Source organism: Euleptes europaea, chromosome 2, assembly GCF_029931775.1.
Source record: "Euleptes europaea isolate rEulEur1 chromosome 2, rEulEur1.hap1, whole genome shotgun sequence".
Classification (NCBI taxonomy): domain Eukaryota; kingdom Metazoa; phylum Chordata; class Lepidosauria; order Squamata; family Sphaerodactylidae; genus Euleptes; species Euleptes europaea.
The window spans coordinates 32,820,692-32,845,014 of NC_079313.1; the positions used below are offsets into that span (position 1 = coordinate 32,820,692).

At 43.4% G+C, this 24,323-nt stretch overlaps 1 protein-coding gene across 1 annotated transcript in view; it reads left to right on the forward strand.

Annotated features, from left to right (window-relative positions):
- The window catches only part of CDC73 (cell division cycle 73), a 130,252-nt gene that overhangs the window by 92,871 nt on the left and 13,058 nt on the right, over positions 1 to 24,323 (forward strand). The window contains exon 11 of the mRNA XM_056867500.1: positions 21,529 to 21,586. Within this exon, the coding sequence (XP_056723478.1) occupies positions 21,529 to 21,586 (58 nt within the window). The remainder of the gene's footprint in view (positions 1 to 21,528; positions 21,587 to 24,323) is intronic.

A 24,323-nucleotide genomic window follows, 5' to 3' on the forward strand; every position in this document is an offset into this window, starting at 1 on the left:
CATTAAAACATTTTAAATAATTAAAAATAAAGACAGCAAGAGAGATCAGAATTTATACTGTAAACGTTTGGGAGCAGCGACCTGTACTTTTTGTTTGTTACTGCGTAAAGCACGAAGCTTGTGGTAGAATCATTTATTTAGCATAATCAGTTGTTCATATTAAACTAAAATTAAAATATTTCTGCAGTATGCAACCCATGACACTTTTTGTTGACATGAACATCTGAGGATTTCGTCTTCTATTCCTTACCAGACATTTATTTTGAAACCAGGAAGAAATTGGGGAGCTGTTACTACAGGATATTTAGTGCAAAAAGTCTGCGCCAGGGCTCCCGAACCTTGTTCAGTCTTCTGACACTTCTGGAATTTTGCAATGGCACGGTGCAACCACAAATGTTTATGTAACAAAATGTATGCCTGACATTGTCAGTTGAAAGTGGTGCCTCCTCCATGTTTAAAGAGGTAACTTTCTCCTCTCTAACCACAAAATTGGCACTTGGGAAAGAATTGGATCACTGCCTCTGTGTAGCTGGGCTTCCTTTCCATAAATGTAAAAGCATGAGAGCTGTTCATAATTGGTTGTTCCGTATACATATTTAAATGTAGGTGCTTTTTCTACTGGTTTACAATGCAAGTAAGACTCTGCCTTTAAAACTATTCTGAGCATGTCAGTTCATTGGATAACGTTTTATTTCTATCACAGTGCCAGTCTGAGGTGCACATTTGTAGCGTGGTAGTTAATGACTGCAATAATCTCATTTCTTGTCATACCACAAGGATTCTGTGAATTGATTTTAAAGCACACATAATATACAGTGACAATCTAGGGATGGCCACAAGTGTCACTGTTGCCTTCCGGATTTTCCCCCCCAAGAAGTTCTATTGCTTTAGTGTATTGTTCCCCCTCCCTTTGGTTGATCAATGGCAAAGAGCAATATCACTATTTACTTTGAAGGCTCAAACGGAGAGGAACCCTGTTATTCTTCCTTGTCAGGGAAGGCTTATGTATGCTCCTAGACAAGACTGCAGCTTTGTAAATAGCAACAACAGGTGATCTTTCAGGGTAATTTTACGAAACTTGAGGGCTTTTTTGTAACGTAAGCATTTGTAAAGAGGGACTTTCATAAACAAATCTGTGAGCTAGTAACACTTATGGAGTACCTTGAAAGGCTGCTGGATTACTAGCAAAACTTATCCCAACTGTCTTTTCCTCCTGTGCATAACTTCAATTGTGCTTATAAAAACGGTGCATCTTTTTTCTTCTAAGTCTGGCCATTTTATATTCCATGTATTTTTCCACAGTAAAGAGGTAATTTTTAGTGGTGTTTCAACCCTACCCTCTTACAATCTTGTTTGTGGGTGTGTATACAGGTTTTTGGTGACATCACCCTCTCTCATTTTTGCTCTTGTGGCAACTTCCTCTATAAACCATCTGATTACTTCATCCATTTTGAACTGCAAGTCTCCATCCCCTAAGCCAGCATTAAAATTGTAAAAATATTTTTATTCTAACAGGGTAGACGTGAAGATAAGTTTGGTGTAGTTGGTACCCTTCAACTTCTTCCTAATGTCAAGTAGGCATTAATTCTAGGATCCCAACGAGGAATGCTTCCCACCATACTGTACAACCTTGCGGCTTACACACTTCTCTGCCACCGGACTGATACTCACCAGTCCTAGCAGTAGTGCTTCATGCTTGTCAGGAATGCTTCTCTCTCATTCTAAAAGGAACTGCAAATTTATGAAGCTTTGATTCGGCACAGCAGGGAAGAGGAGGCCAACTTGCAGCTGCGCTGAACATTTCAAAGTGTTTTTTTTTTAAGCAAGAGGAAATTAAACTCTTATTCAGCACAGTAGAGATTTATACACTTACATGCATTGCTTAATAATATGAGGGGTAGATAAAAAAATGGACTACTGACCAAGAACTTCAAAGTGTGCTTTGATCAATTTATATATTAAGCATAGTGACAGTGTCATGTGCATACAGCTCTCTAAACATTTCTGAAAGCAGCGAAGTATTTCCTTGTATCATTGCTTTAGTTTTTATGGCTGTCTGTACTATTCTTGCTTCCACCCCCCTTGAGTACTACCTAAAGCACCCCTTGAATCATTAACTAAAAATCCTCACAATATTTTTTATGCTGCATCTCTAAACAGATGCTTGTTTTGAATATTCATCTTGAATTTGTGGAACCTGTACTTTTCAATGACAGTGTGTGCACTGCCTATAGGGAAACTGGGAAGCTCCATTGATTAAATGAACTTTTGCTCTTCTCATTGACAATGGTAGTCTTCAGTACATGCTTTAGTGTATCCAGTGAATGAATTGATTCTTTGTCTGTGGCCTTTTACGCATGTTCAACTTTTTTCTGCTTTTTTCGAGTGTTTAAGCTGCAAGGTTCGATTTTGGATATGCCTCGGATTCACTGCACCTCCGTTTCCCCTTCAGTTTCCGTCTCCCTTCTACAACCCAAAACTCCATATTGTCGTGTTTGGATGTAGTTGTTTGAGCCGTGTTATACTGTGTGGGCTGTACACACAAGCAAATTATCATTCTACGTCAGCTATCATCCCTCCACCCCCTTTTTTTTGCATACGCACCCTAATGAACCAGCATTAATTTTTGAAGCGGTGGCCATGTTATGCTTCCCCCCCAATGCTCTTGTGATAGTGAGATGCCACGTATAAGCGAGCTATTGGCTATTAGAATCATAGGGTTGGAAGGAACCACCAGGGTCATCTAGTCCAACCCCCTGGCCAATGCAGGAAATTAACAACTACTTCCCCCCCACATCCCCAGTGACCCCAACCCTCCCCCCACCATGCAGGATCCCACAATCAAAGCACTCCCAACAGATGGCCATCCAGCCTCTGTTTAAAGACCTCCAAAGATGGGGACTCCACCACCCTCCGAGGCAGCCCATTCCACCATCGAACAGCCCTCACTGTCAGGAAGTTCTTCCTAATGTTTAGGTGGAATCGCTTTTCTCTTAGTTTAAATCCATTACTCCGTGTCCTAGTCTGGAGCAACAGAGAACAAGCTAGTTCCCTCATCAACATGACATCCCTTCAAATATTTAAACATGGCTATCATGTCTCCCCTCAACCTTCTCTTCTCCAAACTAAACAAACCCAACTCCCTAAGTCTCTCCTCATAGGGCATGGATTCCAGACCTTTGACCATCCTGGTCGCCCTCCTGTGGACACGCTCCAACTTGTCAACATCCTTCTTAAATTGTGGAGTCCAAAACTGGACACAGTATTCCAAGTGAGGTCTGATCAATGCAGAATACAGTGGTAGTATTACTTCCCTTGATCTAGACACAATACTCCTATTGATGCAGCCCAGAATTGCATTGGCTTTCTTAGCCTCCATATCACACTGTTGACTCATGTTCAGTTTGTGGTCCACTAAAACTCCCAGATCTCTTTCACATGTACTGTTGTCAAGCCAATTCTCTCCCTACCTGTGCCTTATGTTGTTTCTCCCTAGGTGAAGTACCTTACACTTCTCCCTATTGAAATCCATTTTATTACTTATGGCCCAGCTCTCCAGTCTATCAAGGTCATTCTGAACTCTGACCCTATCCTCCGGGGTATTAACTACCCCTCCTAACTTGGTGTCATCTGCAAATTTGATTAGCATGCTCTCTATCCCATCATCCAAGTTATTTATAAAAATATTAAATAGTACCAGTCCCAGGACAGACCCCTGTGGCACCCCACTGGTCACTCCTCTCCAGGATGAAGTTGTGCCATCAATGAGCACCCTTTGGGTTCGGATGGTCAACCAATTACCAATCCACCTAACAGTAGCAGTGTCCAGCCCACAATTTACTAGCTTTGTTTCAAGAAGATCATGGGGGACTTTATCAAAGCCTTTACTGAAATCAAGATACACTACATCTACAGCATTCCTTTCATCTACCATACTTGTCACTCTTTCAAAAAAAGATATGAGATTAGTTTGGCTTGACCTGTTTTTGAAAAACCCATGTTGACTGTCAGTGATGCTTACAAACCATCTGTTTAATTATCTGCTCTAGTATTTTACCTGGTATTGATGTCAGGCTGACTGGGCGATAATTGTTTGGGATTTCTTTTCCCCCCCTTTTAAAGATGGGAAAAAAGCCCTCTTCCAGTCTGCTGGAACTTCTCCTGTTCTCCATGAATTCTCAGAGATTATTGCCAGTGGTTCTGAAATCACTTCAGCCAGTTCTTTTAACACCCTTGGATGCAGTTCGTCCAGCCCCGGAGACTTGAATTCATGAGAGTAGCCAGGTATTCCCGTACTATCTCAGTGTCTATACTATGCTATAATTCCCCTATTGCATCATCTGCTCCATTATTCTCAGGTTGAGCACTATTCCCCTTTTGGGAGAAGACTGATACAAAAAGGAGTTAAGTAATTCTGCCTTTTCTGCCTCCCCTGTTAATAACTCACTGTCCTCTCCACGCAATGACCCGATTGTTACCTTGATCTTTCTTTTGTTATGAACATAACAAAAAAAAACCTTTTTGTTGTTTTTAACTTCCCTGGCTAGCTGGAGCTCATTCTGCATTTTAGCCTTCCTGACTTTCTCCCTACATGTGCCGGCTATTTGTTTGAATTCCTCTTGTTTGAATTGTGCTTTCTCGCCAGCTCATCTGGCCTGATTATGGGGTGTTACCATTGCGTCTCCATTTTTGCCTATTCGCAGCTGACTTATGCCGAATGCTTGGAGCAGGGGCCCACACAAGCCATGACTGACCCCACTTGGTTCTGAGATCTGACAAGATCAGCCTTGCTTGGAGCTAAGTGCCTCAATCCGTGGGTTGCCATTCGCCATTTTGTAACTGCCAATCATGTTCCATTCGACAACCACCCTCGATGGTTTTCTCTTAGTAACACACACAAGCACAAATACAATCATGGTTGCCCAGCAAACACAGAAATTGGGAGAGGATCGGGGGAGGGGGTACAGATTTGCATCCGACGTACATGAAGTGTGCTTCTTGCAACCACAGGGAGTTGTGTGTAACAGAAAAGGGTTTATGGCTCTTCTGCTGACATCAGCTGCACGTACAGGCCTCTGCCTGCTCAGTAGCTCTAACTCAGGAAGTACCGCTGGCAACGTTGTCCACCTCCATCGGGCTGCATCTGTGTGGATGAGGGTCGCCCTCTGCTGGCAACAGCTTAAAGTAAAAGCAAAAATTAATGTTCGATGCAACAGTGGAGAAACAGACAGAAGCAGTCAAAGATGCACAACCACAGTTTAAGGAAATGCTCTGCCTCCTGCACATAGACAAAAAAAGGAGGGGAAATACAAACACGAGCAAAGAACAGGGACCTTTCCCTCTAGTGCAAGATCGATAGAGCTGCAAAAAAAATTTTTTTTTTAAAGGTTCAGGGGCCAGGGGAGGTGCAGGAAGGTAGGCAGGGAAATGGGAAGGGGAATGATTTCATTGCTGCAATCAATGCTGGGAGTGGTTACAGTGGGAAAATTGGGGGGCACGATTTTACACCACCAGTGAAACCGAGTTGCAAGCGCGTAAAAAAAGCTTGCCATATAACCGCTTGGAGAAAAGGCTTCGAAAACCCAATGTTGAAGTGGAAGGGCAAACACCTGTTGTGTAATTAAAAGAAAAAAACCGACGCTATGCCGGGCGATAACCGTCGGAAACCTCCCATGTGTAAAAGGCCACTCTCTGGATGTCAACAGCCCCCAATTATAGCAGCTCCGCTCTTTTGCATGTTTTCAAAGTAGTGTGTTTCCCTTCTATATGGCTAACTTCAGAAGTCTGCAGCATCTTAGAAGACCATTGAGTGGTCTTCTGTGCAAGTACACATCCCTCCCTTCTTTCCCTGCTGTGGGCTGCTTGCTCAGAGGGCCTGCAGTTATCCACAGTAGTGAAGGGAGATCTGAGGGAGCAGCTCTCTCCCTGCCTCTGTCATGTGCCCATTTGGGTACGAAAGCGTTGGTGCAAGAAAAAGGGGAGAGGGAGCGCTCCAAATGCTTTGAATCTTTGGGAAAGCTCTACAATCTTTTCTGTGGCTGGCCTGCACCTGCACAGTTCCCATGTGTGCCTGCACAGAAGACCACTTGATGAGCAACAGTTACCGGTAAGGGCAACCGAGTTTTCTTTTTCCCTTCAGCCACCGATAGTTAGATTACCTAGCTTCCTTCTGTATTTTGTAATGCCTACATTCAGATATTTTGTGGCATCCAGGACTTCATCCAGGTTAAGTTTGGACCTTGTGCTCCCACATTCCCTCAGTGCAGGTGTAAGGTAATGAGTAAATCATGAAATCTCTGGTTCTGTTATTACCTTCTATTGGGCGAGCTCAGACCTGCTTGTGATTTCACCCTGGTTAGAAAGGCCTAGCTGCAGTAGCATCTGAACAGGCTTTATAACTACATATGTTTGTTTGGCTTCTCACCCTATTTGGAAAGGTCGCTTCTTGCCACACAGAGTACATACAAGCTCTGAACAGAATTAATTCTTTGCAGCAGAGCTGGGAAGGGGCTGGGCTTGCATATGTCCCTTATGGGGAAAACAGTACTTTATGCAGGAGGAAATGGCTTTTACAACTGTGCAGTGTTCATATTTTCCTTTCCCACAGGGCTTTTCTGCCAGTCTTCATCCATGAGGGACAAGCAATTTTTTCCGTGTTGATTTCTGGTCTCTCTTCTTTAGACTTCTGGATTGTAGCACTCATGTATAAAATCATGTTGCAATGGCTTTGTTCTGATCGTGTTTCTTCATAGTTCATCTCTTTATACATTGTGATAAAGGGAAAATAATGTTCTTTGATTAAGTTCTGGTAAAGCAATGAAAGGTATGAAGGAGCAAAATGCATACAGCCAGTCCCTCTATATCTTGGCAAGAAGTGGTTGTTGCAGTCGCAAATATTTGGCCTATCAAAGGAGAGATGTGTGGGGGTGAGGGAGAAATCCATTCACTAGGAAGCTCCAAAGTTAAAGTAGTAGCCTATGCTGTTACTTCTTGTGCCATAACTCTTTTTTTTGGGGGGGGGATCATAATGTCTAAGATGTTTACTGCCCCTCTAGGATTTGTATCATGTCTATATTTTCCAAGAGTGTGATTGTTCCCTTTCATATCAGTTCAAACAGAAAATAAATAAACAGTAAGAGCACTCAGTGTTGCATAAAATGCAAACTTTCTGATCAGCATGAGCAAAGAGTTAGAATTCTGTTATATGCAAAATGTTGCTAGCAGAGACTGGGAAGGGGGAATAGATAATACACACCTGCCTGAATTTTGATCTTAGAAAGGGTAATTAAAAGAAGATTGGACTCTGTCAATCTTTGTATGTTGTATTTCATAACTGCTGAGTTATATAAAGTATAAAACTTCACTAGTCACAGCTTTTAATGTGAACAGAAGTAATTCAGCTCTGCCTTATGTTACAGTTCTGCATCTAATCCCCACCTCTCTGCCTTCGTGACTGACTGTCTTCCTTGCTGCTGGCATAAACTTCTGTCTAGTTTTAAAAGCTTTCAGTTGTCACCTCATTCAGCTCATGCTGTAGTGGCCAAGAGAATAGCCCCAGGCTTCATTCTCTCTGTCCTTCCCCTTTGCCCTCTTTTCTGTAGCTAGTGCTAGTAAAGGATGAAGGTTTAGCTAGGCTGCTGTGAGCACTGCAGGAAACTGACATTGAATGTCTGATGACATTAGGAAACAGCATGGTTGGATTTTTGGTACCTTGAAGCAGTGTGCACAGGACACAATATTGCAGAATTCATATGCCTACATTGTTGCATTAATTGGACTGTGAAGTCTCTTTTAAAAAACTTCTTCCAGTCCATACATTATGTATCTTAAAGGTGATTGCATGGCTTTTGATGTGGGTGCCTAATATTGCTGTGCAAGTAGAGACAGGGACCGAGCTAGCATTCAGGTTTGTTCGTACCTGGGTTTTTATCTCATTGGGTTGCCTGCCTTATTACTTCAGGTGAGAAAGAACATCTGTAAGAAAGAGAAAAATGCAAACCTTCATAGGCCTATTAGAAAATGCAGTTATATTCCAGGAGAGGTCCTAAACTTTTCCCTACTGCTACTTCAATTCACAGCCTGCATCCTCTTTTCAGCATGGTTTTCTGAGCCACATTTTCTGACATGTTGAAATGGCTAGTTTCTCATGGGTAATCGTCCTGGAAGCAGTACCAGTATCTGCAATCCAAAGGGAGGGAGGGCCAGAATAGTAGACAGCAGTGCCAAGGAGACATAGTTGGACCTACTTCCCCATCCCAGACATCAGACAAGGATGAGGAACAGAAGGAGGAGGTGTAGCCGTCAGTGGTAGGTATTCTGACTCCTGACATGCCACCATTAGCACCCACTCTTCACTGTGCTTGCCCCAACCCACCTCTGCTTCCATCTCCCACATTATAGTGCTGAGGGAGGTGGCAAGGACTAGATAAGAGGGTCAGCCAGCTAGACTGAGGATGCTGTCTTCTCCACGTATATGCAGATGGGGAGAAGGAGAACCTAGTTAAGAGAGGGGTGGGGTCTCCCAGTGCCTTTCACTGTGTCACTGCAGGTCCCTCATGTCTTAACTGCCCAGCTTGCCATTACCAGTACTTTATTTTACCTATGGAAGTCTTAAAGTGCTCTTAACATTCTCTTACAGCAGTGACGGAATTGAATGAAAACCTCCCTATAATAAATGTGCAGTGAGTTTTTACCAAAAGGGGAGGGGTGTGACTTCTGGAATAACCTTCCTTTTTTCATAGACTTTAATTCAACACAAAGGTTAGACATGTTTTCTGTTTACTAAAACCTCGCATGAAACCTTGTAACCCTACACTCTGGAGGCAATGTCTATAATTAATATTTTAACAATATATTTATGTTATTTGGGCAGGCTGAACCCTTGCTAGGTGAGTTCTTTATGCCAAATTTCAGACTGATGCGATACCTTGGGTATATGACATCATAGCCAACAAACTGCCATTCAAAACCATGTGAATTTAATAGTAAATAATGGGGGGATTTTTTTTTTCAGAATATGAAGAGTAGCGAGTGTAGGTAACTTTTTTTCATTTAAAGACACAAACGGAGGGCAGGCAGGCATCTTACTCTTCCTTGAACAAGTTTTTAAAAATGCTTGAAAAAGCTGTAAAGTTCAAAATGTCTCTGGCCCATTTTGAATATTAAATCATTGGACATTTCCCCCTTATGTCTGTCATGTTTTGGCCATTACAATGTAGTCCTTTGTCTCATAATTCCCATGTATGGACTTCAGGCTGCTTGGAGCACAGATGAATCCTCTGGAAAGCAATTACAGTTAGTTTCCTGTAGGGATGCTTAATGAAATAATGTTGCCTCATCAAATGTTAAGTGAATATATGTGTGTGTGTGTGTGTGTGTGTGTGTGTGCACTCACATATGCGCTTTTTACATGGATAAAGTTTTTCTGTGCTTCATTGTGACAACTTTCATTCAAGCTTAGATCAGTTTTTCTGAGAAGTAGAATGGCTGGTCTGCAAGCAGTTTGTCAGTAATACTCTCCCTGTCTCCATGCCCAGCTGAAAATATCTATAACTTTATCTGAAAAAAAAGGTTTTTTTCCATTTTCCAGAACATTTTCCAATTCATTTTCCTTTTCTGGAAACCAGACATAGTTGATCTGATATGTGCAAGAGTCAGTGTGGTACAGTAAGTAGTTAGATGTCAGGCTACAACTGGGGACATCTTGTGTGTCTAGCATGAAACTTACTGGGCGACCTTGGTGTAGTCACTCTCAGCCTAAACTACCTCACAGGCCTGTTATGAACATAAAATGGAGGAGACAGAAACTATCTGCTGCCCTGAGCTGCTTGGAAGGAGAGAAGGATTTTTAAAAAGCGAAACCTGAACCTGAACTCTGCAACAAATGCAAGAGTAACAAATTGTTGATGGATCCCATGATAATTTCCACTAAGGATTTCCATCAGTGGAACAATACTTTCTGAGTATTTCCCTTATATATTCCTTGAAATGCTACTCCTGGGGGACAGGGGACCCCAGGAACAGTATGTGGAAAGAGTTGGAGATCTCCTGTGGAAGGGAGCAGTCCACAACAGTTGGCCTCTCCCATTCCACTAGCAGAATGGATCCAACCCTATATTCAAAACAAGGGTCCAGGCAATTTCTTGAGTTGCTACTTCAAAAAATATTCTACAAATCTGAACATGAGAATTTCTACCAGTTGGAAACGGCCCCTTCCATAATTTTTTTCTTTTTTTTCTTACAAATCCATTCTGCACATAAAGAATTCAGCTAAACCAATTCTTCTAGTCCAATCTTGTCAGATCTCAGAAGTTAAGCAGGGTCGGCCCTGGTTAGTATTTGGATGGGAGACTGCAAAGGAATTCCAGGGTCACTATGCAGAGGCAGGCAACGGCAAACCACCTCTGAACGTCTCTTGCCTTGAAAACTGTACGAGGGCAACATAAGTCAGCTGTGACTTGATGACACCGTCTACACACACACACATTAAGTATAACTGTTTTATTGATGCATTAGTAAAACAGCTATAAAATTTCACCAGCTGTTGATAAAGGGAAGAGAATCATCTCCTTGCCCCATATTTCCCTGGATTTCTCTCTGTCATGTTCCCATTGTTCTTCTAGCCTATCAAGCTTCCTCCCCATATCTACACTGCTATACTTCATACTGCAACTCTAAGAAGTAATTGACAGTTTCCAAAATGATGTAAATCGAGACTGTTTTGATAATTACATAGTTTGGATTTTATTTTTTCCCTATTTTTGTCTGGATATTGAGATGCCTCTGGATAAAAGTAACCCCTTGCTTATACTTTGTCATGCATGGTGTTTTTGAAAGTGTGCTCTTAAACCATTTTACATGTATAGTTTTAATATGCATTTTCTACCATATGTATGGTAGGAGTATATGTGGAATAGAGCTTGGATTGACCTCTGTAGAAAACGGAGCCTTGTGTACTCACCGTGACGGCTCCTTCTGGTCTGGGTTGGAAGGGCATCTTGGAGCGTGGGTATTGTCATCACGTGCCCAGGGAGGCAGGACCAAATTTTTTTCTCTTCCGTTTCCTGTCTCCCTGGGCGGGACATCCAGTTTTTCGTCCTGCCTTGAGTAGGGTGGCAGCACGTAGCTGGAGCTCCGTCTGGGGAAAATTTTTCCCCCCTTTTTTCCTTCCCTTTTCCTTCCCTTTTCCTTTAACTCCTCCCGACAAGGATCTCCTCTTCCCTCTCCCTCCCGCCTGCCGATTTTAGACGCGAACGCGTCTGACCCCCTCTCCGGTCTACCGCCCCCCCCTCTCCATTTCTTCTTCGCCCAGCGGGCAAGATGGCGGACGGCAGGAGGGACTCGGACTCGGACCTCCTGTCCGAGGGAGACCAGGACCCGGCCCTCGTTGTCTCAACAGGGCGCAGGAGGAGAGATCCCGCTGGCGGCCGGAGCGGCGGCCGCGCGGCGGCTGGATCTGAAGGAGCGGCCGCGGCTAAGAGAGCGCGCTCTGAGGAGCCGCTCCAAAATGGCGCAAGAACCGAGGAGAGGCGCGATCGGGCGCAGACCGCGGGCCCAGCCCCGGAAAACCCGGCGAGTGCTTCGGCCACGTCTGATCCCAACGGAGTGGGTAACGTACCTAACGATGAGCCTGAGGCTCCGGTATCAAGGAGGGAGGTTTTGTGCTTGCTGAATGGGGTGCTTGATAAACAAGCACAGATGATGAATGCCTTCAGGGACTCCATGGTTCCTTTGATCCAGGGAATCAACCCCGCTCAGGCCACTGGCCTCAACCCACAAGACAGGGGGGAAGTAGGGGGGCGCCCCAGCTCTCAGTGGCCCATCAAGGCGGCCTTGAAAGTTCAGCCAGTGGAGCAGCAGTACCAGGCCTCTGAGGACTACCTATCAGTGGCCTCTGACCCTGAAAATAGGGAGGAAGGGGAATATGACTCCGAGGAGGACCCCCCTGTCCTCCTGGAGGAACAACACCCCCGCCTGTTCCTAGCAGAGGATTTCCAGGCCCTCCTGAACAAAGCCCTCATTGCTCTGGACCTCAATGAGGATCCAGAGCCCGTTAGTGACCCCAAGCCAAAGACAAAAAAGAAGGGAGCCAGGGAGTTTTTTCCCAGCACCAAACCCCGGGTCTGGGAGATCCCCTTCCCGGAATTCTTTGAGACTCAGGTCCAAACTGAGTTCGACAAGCCCCTTGCTAACAGGCAGTTCTCAGCAAGTATTAAGAAGCTGTACACAATGGTGCCTCAAGCCACGTCACTGTTCCAGCTACCGCTCATAGACTCTCCTGTGGCAGCAATCCACTCCTCGGACCTACCCGCCGAGGATGGGATGGGAAGCATCAGGGATCCTCTAGACAGGAAAACTGAAATCCTTTCCAAGAAAGTGCATGAGGCCTCCACCCTGGCCATTCAGGCCTCGGCGGCAACCTCAATCATGGCTAGGGCCTCCATAGTATGGCTCAGGAAGATCATCCAACTGTACACAGGGGACAATCGCAAGTTGACGGAGGGGCTCAACAGACTCCTCAAGGCGGCGGCCTTTATGGCAGACGCATCCCTGGACGCCATGTCTTTCGCAGCCAGGGCCACTTCTTCCAACGTCGCCATCAGAAGGGCGCTGTGGATACGCCCGTGGCAGAATGAATTAAAGAACAAGACCCTAACCATGTCTTATCCCTATTCAGGGGGGAAACTCTTCGGGGAGAGGCTAGAAAGGATCCTAGTAGAAAACAAAGACAAAAAGAAGGTACTCCCTAGATCCTTTAAAAGGGATGGGAGACCTCCCTCCTCATTCCCTACCTTTCGATCGTCCCATACGCTCGCTCCTTTCCGTTCAGACCAGAGAAGGGGGAGCTGGGGCAGCAGCACCAGCTACAGGGGGTCTCCTCGCAGGGGGGGCGGGAAGTTTTTTCGTCCCCCCCAGGGACATCAACACTTCTCAAATAACAAGGGAGATAGGTTCCCCAAGACCCACAAGCAGTGACGCCAACTGCCCGGGGATAGGGGGAAGACTCCTCCTCTTCCAAGAAGCGTGGGGCAGATCTTACACCGACGCCTGGGTATCTCAGGTGATTCAGTCGGGCTACCTGATAGATTTCACCAACATTCCCCGAGACAAATTTGTGAATTCCCCAAGATCTGCACGGGCAGAGAAACACCAGAGAACTCTAGAGGCGATCAGGCACCTGCAGGGGATCGGAGCCATAGAGCCGGTTCCTCAAACCGAACAGGGGAGTGGGGTATATTCGATTTTCTTCACAGTCCCCAAGAAAAATGGGGACTGGAGAGCTATATTAGACTTGAAACATCTGAACAGAAGTGTACGTTACAGGAAATTCCGAATGGAAACCCTCCGATCCATACTGGAGGCTCTCCAATCGGACCAATACCTCACTTCCCTGGACTTAAAGGAGGCATACCTCCATGTGCCCATTCATCGCTCTCATTGCAGGTTTCTCAGGTTCTGCTACAGCGGGAAACACTATCAGTTCAGAGCCCTCCCCTTCGGGTTGACCTCCGCTCCCCGCGTCTTCACCAAAATCCTGGTGACGCTGGTAGCGCTGCTCCGCCAGGAGGGGATCACCGTTTTCCCGTATCTCGACGATCTTCTGATCTGCTCGAGTTCCCGGGAGCAAGCTCTATCGCACACCTCCAGGGTAATACAGGTTCTCACCTCCCACGGTTTCTTGGTAAACATGGAAAAGAGTCACCTCATCCCCTCACAGAGGCTGGAGCACCTGGGGGTCATCATAGACACACACAACAACCTGGTGACTCTACCCCAGGACAAGGTAGTCAAGCTGCAGGACCTAGTCAGAGCCACCGTGAGTTCCCACCGGGGCAGGATCATGGGCCTGGCCAAACTGTTAGGGAAAATGGTAGCCTGCATCAGCTCAGTACCATGGGCCAGATTCCACTCCAGGGAACTCCAGAGGTTGCTTCGTCCCTATCAGGACCTCATAGCTCAGAGCAGGGACAGGGTAATCCCCCTACCGCTATCTTTCAGACATTCCCTAACCTGGTGGCTAAGGAGCAGCAACATCAACAAGGGACTGCACTTCCTAGTGGAAGATCAGATCCAGCTGTTCACGGACGCCAGCCTGGAAGGGTGGGGAGCCACCTGTCAGTCCCTGGTAGCCCAGGGGGCCTGGTCCACAAAAGAAAGAAAACTTCACATAAACAGGCTAGAGTTGAGGGCGATTCAGTACGCTCTACTCCACTTCCAGCACGCGATTCGACACAAACATGTCCTGGTCCGGACGGACAACATCTCGGCCAAGGCATACATCAACAAACAGGGGGGGTCGAGGTCTCCAGGTCTCCACAAGGAGGTGAGGGCGATCCTCCTCTGGGCGGAATCAAACCTGCGGTCTCTTTCCGCAGAACACATCAGCGGGGCCCTAAATTCACAGGCCGACTGGCTGAGTCGGCAGGTCCTAGACGAAGGGGAATGGTCCCTCAACCTGTCAGTCTTCAGGTCGATACAAGAAAGGTTCGGACGGCCCAAGGTGGATCTCTTTGCCTCGGCAACCAACCACCTTCTTCCCAGGTTCTTCACCCGGTACTTCCACCGGGAAGCAGAGGACATGGACGCCCTGGTGGCCCCATGGCCACAGGAGCTCCTATTCGCCTTCCCGCCCATCCCCATACTTCCCAGAGTAGTGAGGAAGATCAGGAAGGAGAGGGCCTCAGTCATACTCATAGCCCCTCTGTGGCCAAGGAGACCCTGGTTTCCCAGCCTGCAGAGAATGTCGGTCCAACCCCACTGGGAGCTCCCGGCTATCCCACAGCTGCTACAACAAGGCCCCCTGTTCCACCAAGAGCCTCAATGGCTGCGCTTAACCGCGTGGAAATTGAGCGGGGATCGTTACTAGGGATGGGCTATTCTCCCGCAGTAGTAGACACTATACTGGAGGCTAGAAAGCCTTCAACCAGGAGGATCTACAATACCTCCTGGAGAGCCTTTGTGCTCTGGTGTAAACGAAAGTCCACAGATCCCCTGTCACCGGGGAACCCTACAATTCTAGACTTCCTTCACGAAGGCCTGCAGCTGGGCCTCGCAGCTTCTACCCTACGGAGACAAGTTGCGGCCTTGTCCACAGTCCTACCCGAGGTAGAAGGGTTCCCCCTGTCCAGACACCCGCACATTATGGCCTTTTTAAAGGGTGTGGTGCAGACTAGACCACCAGTAGTGCATCGCTTTCCTACCTGGCGCCTTAACGTAGTCCTTTCGGCACTAACCAGGCCGCCCTTCGAGCCAATCAAGGAGGTGCCTCTTAGGATCCTGAGGATGAAGGCTATTTTCCTCACAGCCGTGACCTCGGCTCGACGAGTGTCTGAGATCAGAGCCCTCTCTTCTAGGGAAGGGTTCTGCGTCTTCCATAGAGACAAGGTGGTTCTGAGGACAGACCCCACCTTCATACCCAAGGTGAACTCCCTGTTCCATAGGTCTCAGGAAATCCATCTACCTTCCTTTTGCCCTCGTCCGGTACACCCCAAGGAAAAGCAGTGGCACAAGTTAGACCTCCGTAGGCTACTGAAGGTCTACCTCAGCCGCACAGCCGACATCAGGAAGTCGGATGCCCTGTTCATTTCCCTTACCAATCCCAACAAAGGGGGGAGGATGTCTAGCTCCTCCGTCAGCACGGCAGTTAAGCAGTGCATCGTGGAGGCTTATAGGGCCAGCAAAATTCCTCCCCCCACGGGAATCACCGCACATTCGGTGCGCAGTGCGGCCACTTCCGCAGCTTTCAGCAGACAAGCTCCCCTGGAAGAAATCTGTAGAGCAGCCACCTGGTCGACGGCCTCTACCTTTGCCAAGCATTACAAAATTGACTCCAGGGCGTCCGCTGAAGCGGCCTTTGGTAGGAGAGTGTTGCAGCAGGTCTTGGACTGATCCTGAGTCCCACCCCGGGGTATAGCTCCTGGATATCCCACGCTCCAAGATGCCCTTCCAACCCAGAACCGAGAACGGAGCCTTGTGTACTCACCGTGACGGCTCCTTCTGGTCTGGGTTGAAGGGCATCTTGCCCGCCCTTCTCAGGTCCAAGACAAACTCTCCGTACTAGTAGGGGGTCGGAACAGAGTTTCCGTCCGTACCGCAGGTTATAAGCCCATTGGGATACTCCCCATGTCCGCCATGCGCCGGGGCTCTTTCCTTATTACTAATCTCTTTTAACGTTGTTGTTTTGTTCATGGAGCTCATCGTTTTTGTTTTTTGTGCAGTGGTGTGGTTCGCCTTCTTTGCACTTACCTGTCTCCTTAGCTCGGCGAGTCCGTAAACTGGATGTCCCGCCCAGGGAGACAGGAAACGGAAGAGAAAAAAATTTGGTCCTGCCTCCCTGGGCACGTGATGACAATACCCACGCTCCAAGATGCCCTTCAACCCAGACCAGAAGGAGCCGTCACGGTGAGTACACAAGGCTCCGTTTTCTACAGCAGGTAGTGTGTGTTCATTGCTCATGAACAGTGAGCCTTTAATTCTTTTTAAGGACCTATGAAAACCAAACTTTATAGACTAAACTGATAGCAGAATTAGGTTTTATTTCTTTGTCCAGCTTTCAGAATCTATGGAACTATGATGATACCTGCCTCATTAACAAGAATAATTCCAACCAAGTTTACTTTTCCTATTGTTTGATTTCTGAAGGCCTCTAAATTGCCGCATATATTACTTGTGCCATGTTCATAGATTGTCCCATTAATTAGAGATGCACTAAGCCCCAAAGACGATGTTGATCTGAATTTCCTTGGGTTTCATTTTTAGTGACTTCTAGGGCAGTTTGGCATATCAGATTGGTACTTTGTATGTGGGCAATAATAAATGTCTAAAGTGAATATGTAATGCACATTTTTTATTACCTGATAGATGTTGGAATGTACATGCAGTTTCCTATGTAGTGGACCTTCTGGACTCTTTGTATCAACACAACAACTACAACTCCTCTTCAGTTTGTAGTTCCCACATGTGTATATTCAAACATCTCCCAACTGAATATAGGACCTCATAAGTCTGATAAAGTGGGTGTTGGATCGCAAACACATATGCCATAAATGAGTTCATCTTTAAGGTGCAGAAAGCTTCTTGGTGGTTTGATTGCAGCAGACCAACATGGCTAGTCTGCAGAGTTTTATGTTTTCGGGTACTTCTGGGGCTGCTCTAGCAGCTCCAGCTCTGGCTGTAAGTAAAACATGAGTGCTAAAACTTAAAAAAAAAATTCTCTGGTAATTGCATTTGTTTTGTCCTTTACTGTAGTATTTTGCAGGCTACTTTACAATGCTTAAAATGAAGTTCCGAGAAACCATACAATTCTATCCCAGCTCATCATTTCTGGATACAGTGTTTTTGTTCTTTACAGAACAGCTTTGAGCTCTTTTGTTTTCTTTGAGTAGCTGGGCAGGGGTAGTGGTTAAAAAAAGCTGTAGAAAAAATACTGCAAGTCTCGTAAATGCATCTGACAATTTCAGTTTATCAGTCATGTTGTCTTCTGTTGTTATGCATGCTTACCAGATGGGTGTTGAGGAATGAAATGTCATGAACAGCATTTGGTTATCTGAGCAGTCAAGTGTTGTTCTGTTCCCCATGGGTCTTAATAAGATTTCATTTTCCCTTTGGGAGATACAACTGAAACAAGTTTTTTAGATTTCTTTTTTCAATCTCACTTTTCTAAGAAACTCAAGTATGCAATCAAGGTACTTCTTAGAGGTTTTCGCCAATTTCCTAAACACATTAGCAGGCAGGCTCACTACAGGTTTCATTTGGACAAAAAGTCCAGACGTTTGGTATCACAGTAGAGAAGGTTCAGATCTTTGCCCTAGAGCCAAGTCCTAGAGTTCAGTTCTTATGTTCATCTTGTGTTTTTGGTCATTGTATGCCACACATAAATCACACAAGAAGCAGCCTTATACTGAATCAAACATTGGGCCACCAAGGTCAGTATTGTCTACTCAGACTGACAGAAGCTCACTAGAGTCTTAGGGTATTTCACATCACCTACTGCCTGGTCTCTTTTAACTGAAAATGCCGGGGATTAAATCTGGGACCTTCTGCATGCAAAGCTGATGCTCTTCCACTGAGCCACAGCCCCTCCCCTTTTAATATTTTGCTAGTTTGCAAATACATACATTCTATACAATGACAATCCTCCTTCAGCCTTCCTATTATTGTTCTGGAATTGGAGTGGGGGTAGAGAGCCTCTGCGGTAATCTGGGAAAATGAGGACAGGTGTATTGCTGTTTCATGAAAATGTGCATGTGTGTCTGTGTACACACACACATATATTTTAGGATATTTTGAATAATTGTACACACTGAAACTTCCCGTTTAATTTAAAAATAGTTTTTTTCTCTCAGTAGTTTCCTAACTTCTCATAATTTTTAAAGCAAGTCTTTGTACAGTACATATTCAAAGATTTTATTATGTCAATATGTGATATTAATTTTCATGAAATTCACTATTATGTTCAGTTAACAGAGTTTACGTATAAAATTAAGCTAAAATGAACTCTTTGCATTATATAATTGCATGTTAATTTGTTTTGTTGTAATCCAGTGGTATAGTATCAGTTTTGAGATAAAGATGAAACCGCTTTTTAGCTGTAGCCCATGACAAGCTCACTGAAGGTGTTCAAAAAGCTTGGGTTGTCATACTTAGGACTTTAAAAGCTTAAGCCTCCACTGAATTCTGTCACTTGCCATTAAAGAATTTGAGTAACATGAAATAGAAATGGAATGTCTGTCTGATTTGTTTTATCCAGGGTTGCCAACCAATTATTTAGTTGATTAATCAGTCAATTTAGAGGTCAAATGGGTAATTGTTTTCATTTAAATAAATCTGCATACTATCAAAGCCTCAGTGTAGATGAGGGTTGTAATAAACCAAAGCTGTCACTGTTGTTAGACTGAGAGGCCATTGTTTCATTTTTTATGCCTCACTATAATATTGTACTAGAAGCACAAATGAACTAAAAAATATTGTGCCTTTAAATCTCAGACCCTCTGATTAAAATTGACCCCCACTGATTAGTTGACTGAAGCTTCATAGTTGATTGATCTGTCCAGTTCCACCGATTACATTTTGCAGCAAACTTATTTCTTGTTACTTTTATGCACACTATTTATTGTGCAAACCACTTGAATAAAAAAGGTTATCTAGACATGGGCAAAAGAACTCTGAAAATAAATTGCCTGGCCCTTTACCTTACATTGTGAGGGCAATAGTGTTGTGCTCCATTGAGGATTACAGAAAAATTTCAGATTACTGGCATTTTGCTGGTATTAATTTGAGCTTTATTCTGTACTGGATTGTACGGACAACTTTTTAAAAAACAAAACCTTTTACATCCTTGATTTTTGAATGTGTGTAGGAGTTGTTAATGTTTAACAGAGCCACTATTAAAATTGGGAATCTTTTAACACAGTTGAACATAATTCATGTGAACAGTGACTTTATATGTCCATTTTGCAGCATGTTGGAAGTGGGGATTATTTTCATAATTAAATGAGAGCTAGTTTAGGTTGGATTCAGTGGTAGATTTAGGCTAACAGAAGGGGGGGTTCACTGATGTTGAAGAAGCTGATGGTTGTATGCCAAGCAGTAATTGCTCACCATATGTAATTAATCAGGCATATTTTACTACATTTAAGTAGGGAGATAGTTAACTAAATCTTAATCTTTATGAGCTGGACAAATAAGAGATGGTCCATGTTGTGTCTTTGTCTGCTACAAAATATCTGGCAATAGTAGTATCTTAAAAGTTACATTAAAATGATTTTATTTCTTGATTATATATGAATTGGATGGGCGTATGTATTTTTTTAATGTGTTAACTGGATATATTATCTATTTTATTGTCTATATTGTAATATTATAATATTTTAAGTCCTTCAAGATTTTATAATGTTTCAACGCTGTTTTATCTTTTATGTATTCTTTATGCTCAAGATCTTTGGTCATATGAGCTTAATAATAAAGGAAAAGATCTCTTTGTCTACTATTGAATTGCTTCAAAGAGCCATACTGGGTTTTAATTGTCATGAGAGAACATTTAAGTCAGATTTGGTTTAACAGTATCCATTGTCAAAACCTACCTATTAAATCAAGGATACAATCCACTAAGCACTGATGCTATTCAGTTTGAGTTTAGTTCCTTGGGACTTTTCCCACTCAAACTGCCATGCACAGCGATGTTGAAAGGAAGCAAAGTTCCATAGCAGCTGTGCTCTTGCCCAAAGTCACTGGTAAGTTGTGTTTATGTGCAGGTAGTAGTTAAACCACCAGTGGCCTCCTTTTGCCTGTTTGACTGTGTGTAGAATGTGGACCGAAGGACTGTGTTGCTCATTACATTGTCCCTAAATGGAGCCAATCATCAGGTCACATAACTTGCCACTAATTTTATAATTATTTTTTAAATTTATTAACACACTCAAGGCAGCTTTAAGAAGAAAAACAAGGTAAAAACACCCTACACATAACTAAAGTGTACAGTAGTATAACAAATATGCAACACTATACAAATTGGTCAAAACTAATTACCCAAATCTATTTTCTGGATGCAAGGCAACCAATTTGAATCTAGCTTATTTATGCATTTACCTTTCTGTAGATAAGCTACTTCAATTAAGAAACTTGCCACTGTTTTACTATGGGTCGTGTTCATTTGGAAACCATCTGATGTGCTGCTTCCATGTACACATAATCATGACAAGTGATGAACATACACAAATTATGTCTTAGAAAAATATGATATACACCCTATTATGACAGAACTTCTATTCTTTTCCAACTATCTGTGAGGTGTTAGCAAACTTTGGTGCCATTGAAATGATACCTCCTTGCTTAATGTTCACTTTCCCCCTATAACTAATTTAAAAATAATATGCTAGGTTCACATGGGTTAAAAGATTATTCTGACAGTTGGCAAGCCATTTTCTGTATGAGAGCAGATACCTGGATTGGCATTAGCAATATTTATGTATCCATTGACATTTCACATGTGTATTAAGGCAGGAATAGTTTGCTTTTTTACATTACAGTAGTTAATGTTGGCTTGTTTTGAGGTTTTTCAATAAGAGCAGAAATGGCTCATTCTTAGCTTTGAAGAGCCATGACTTGTACTCTCATAAAATTATTAATATTGAAGATTTATATAGTAAATCAGAGTGGTAAATAGCTACTCTGCTGTCACATATGGGAGCTCAGAATTGCCTCCAGGCAAGGAAACATCACTATTTTTTGTCCACAAGTTACTGTTGAAGACCCATTAGTGAATACTTTTTGTCTGTAATTGAGTAATTTTTTTAAAGCTGTATTAAGATTTCAGTCAGTTTAGAAATGCTTTTAGCCAGCTTGCTTTTCATTGTTTTTAAAATAGTGTCAGATAACTGGTGGTTGTTTTTTTTTTAAAGATCGGTTTTCCTCTGAATTTGTAGGTTTGAAATATTGTCATGCTGTTGCTTTAGTGTTCATGTATAATGTATATATTATACATTAATAAAATCCATGTGAAAATAAAGATTGTCTTTCCTCTTTCTTAAGGAAGGAGCTTCGGCCCGAAAGACTCAGACCCCAGCAGCTCAGCCGGTGACAAGGCCAGGTAAAAGCTACATTTTAACCACTATTTTCTACATTAGACTAACGTCCATACTGTGTGATAGGTACAATTTAACATAATTTTTAAAATTATATCTTCAGAGTATAGAACCATGATTCAAATGTGTGCTTGGTTGGGTCCTATAGTTGCCTGAGCAGAAGGCCCCCATGGAGTTGGATCTTTCTCTCCTTTTTCCACCCACTGCATCCTTCTGCAAACTCTGAATAGGCATTATCATGGGTCATGAGATCCCCTTGGACAAAAAGCCACTTGAGTCTGGGGGGTTAAAGTGAGGAGTGGAAATTGGACAAAATTGCCCCTACCATATCCTTGTGTGAATGGAAGATTCCTTTTCTTTGCATTCCTCCATGCCTGGTGCCTTTTAGTCCTTGTGGAGTCCTGCAGCCTCCATTGGTGCCTCATTTGGGTGTTGCAAAAGGATGCTGAGGGTAAAAGTCAGAGAAGATACACTTCTACAGCTACATTCTTTGAATGCAATTGTAGGATCCAAGCAATTGAATCTAATATGTACAAGTTGTGAAAACTGATTTTCCCTGAGCAGTTATTAGACATTTTTATTTAAAACAGAAACTGTGCACCTAATTATGTTGGATGAACCAGTAAACCTGATAGAATATATGGAAGAGGACGTCTATGCTGTAGACATATAAACTAGGGTAATAGTAGTTTCCCCTTTTCCAGAACCTATGGGGCTGTACTTCTGTGAAAGGAGGGAGAGAAGGGTCTGGATAGGCATTAAATTGATTTGACTCCTTCAATACATCAGCTCCTGATCTTTCTTCCACCTCAGCCCCCCTGAAAATATTCTCTTTTCAGACGTTCTAAATTACACTATTAACAAGAGCACCTCTTTGTGGTTACAATGGAAAATCACTGCTTCCATGTCCCATGAACATTGCTAAATACTTTTATCAAGTATTATCAACATATGTTTTAGCAAATGTAAAAAAAATCTTTAAAAATCTATCTAAAAGAAATCACTAAAGATTGAATGTTAATGTATTTAGAGTGGCATGGTATTGAGATTCTTTTCTGCTTCTGTTATCTTTGCAATTGTGTGCCTGTGCTTAGAAAGGTCATACTGCCTGTCATATTTATCTCACTAGGTCTGTTGAGAATAAGAATGTGTTTGGAACTGACAGGCAATGATATGAAAAGGGTAGAAATAGCAAGAGCAGAAATACATCTGGATAAACCATTGCATATGGGTCACACTGCCAGATGTGATTTCATACACATTAACTGAAAGGCCTGTACAGGCCTTCTTCAGCACAAAGGCTAGCTTATATCATGGTTGACCTTCCATTCTGGCGGTACAAAGACAATTTATTTACAGCCCGCCTTTCTCAGAGTCTCAAGGCAGATTATAAAATATAAAAACAATGAAATCAGACGGCATACGTTATCAAGTGAACAATGCAGTAGGACTAAGATTACAAAAATCAGAAGACGATACAGAGAAAAAGCATACATTAACATATGACATACTGTAAACAATGCAGTAGATGGATTACACAAGTAGAAGACAAGGCAGCAAAACCAAGATTATACATACAATAAATAGGACACAATAACAGCACTCCCCTGAACCATTCCTTTGTACAACAGCCCTATCTTCTTCATAAAAATGCCCGTCCTGAACGTTTTTGTTGCAAAACGATAGACCTGTGGGAGCCTTCCTGACATCTCAGCCAGGCCATTCCACAAAGTTGAGGCCACAACAGAGAGAGCTTGGGTACTGGCAGCTGTTGTTTTTATCCATTTGCAGGGTAGCAGAAGACTTTGCTCAGATGAGTGAAGCTGTCGCGGTGAAGCTTTGCTGCAGATGTGTGGGTCCAAGGCCACAAGTGCCATAGGCATCCTGAGAAACCATCACCAGTAGATTTGTTGTTGTTCCCTCAGTGTACAGGTTTTCATAGGCAATTTACTAGCTGAAACCACCCTCAGAACAGAAAGTACCTACAGGGGTATTGTGGTTTTCTTAAAATACCTTGGGACTGGTCAGCAACCTCCCTGCACTCATAGCACTCAAGTGCTATTCCCAAGCTTTCAAAGCCCTAGCAAACCCCAGCCATATTAGGGCTCAGGTAGGGGGTTACCGCACTTGTATTCCCAGCGATGTATTAAGAGTTTGAAAATGTTATAAAAAATACTGTTCGCACTTTGTTTGGCCCCTTTAGCTGTGAAGACGTCTTCCAACCATTTATAAGCCATGGTATCCAAAAACCCTTTTAAAGCGATGTTTTTTATAACATTTTCAAACTCTTAAGACATCGCTGAGAATACAAAGTGCGGTAACCCCCGTAGTTGCACGGGGCCACTTCCTACTCATTGGGGCTGTATTTTGGAAGATAAATTTTAGCAACTTCAGTCAAGAGCAGTTATGGAAAGTTGTAGTTTAGTCCTTACTTTTAAAAGCAGAGGAATTGAAATTTAATTTTTCTAGCTCCTCCAAGCATTGAGGATATGTACTATTTGGGTTAGAAGAATATAATGTCCTCACTTGTGTTTACTATTTTGATTGTACTTTTTGTAAGGATTGAACAGAAAGCTAAGGAACTAAAATAACTACTATGAACAGCAGGAAAAGTGGGTTCAAATGCTTCAATTAATATTTAAATAAAGAAAGGGGAAGTTAAGATCTGTAGTTACAATGTCTGTGTGAGATGAAGGAAGTTCTTTTTTCCAAGTCTTTCTTCACAGCAAGTGATGACTTTCA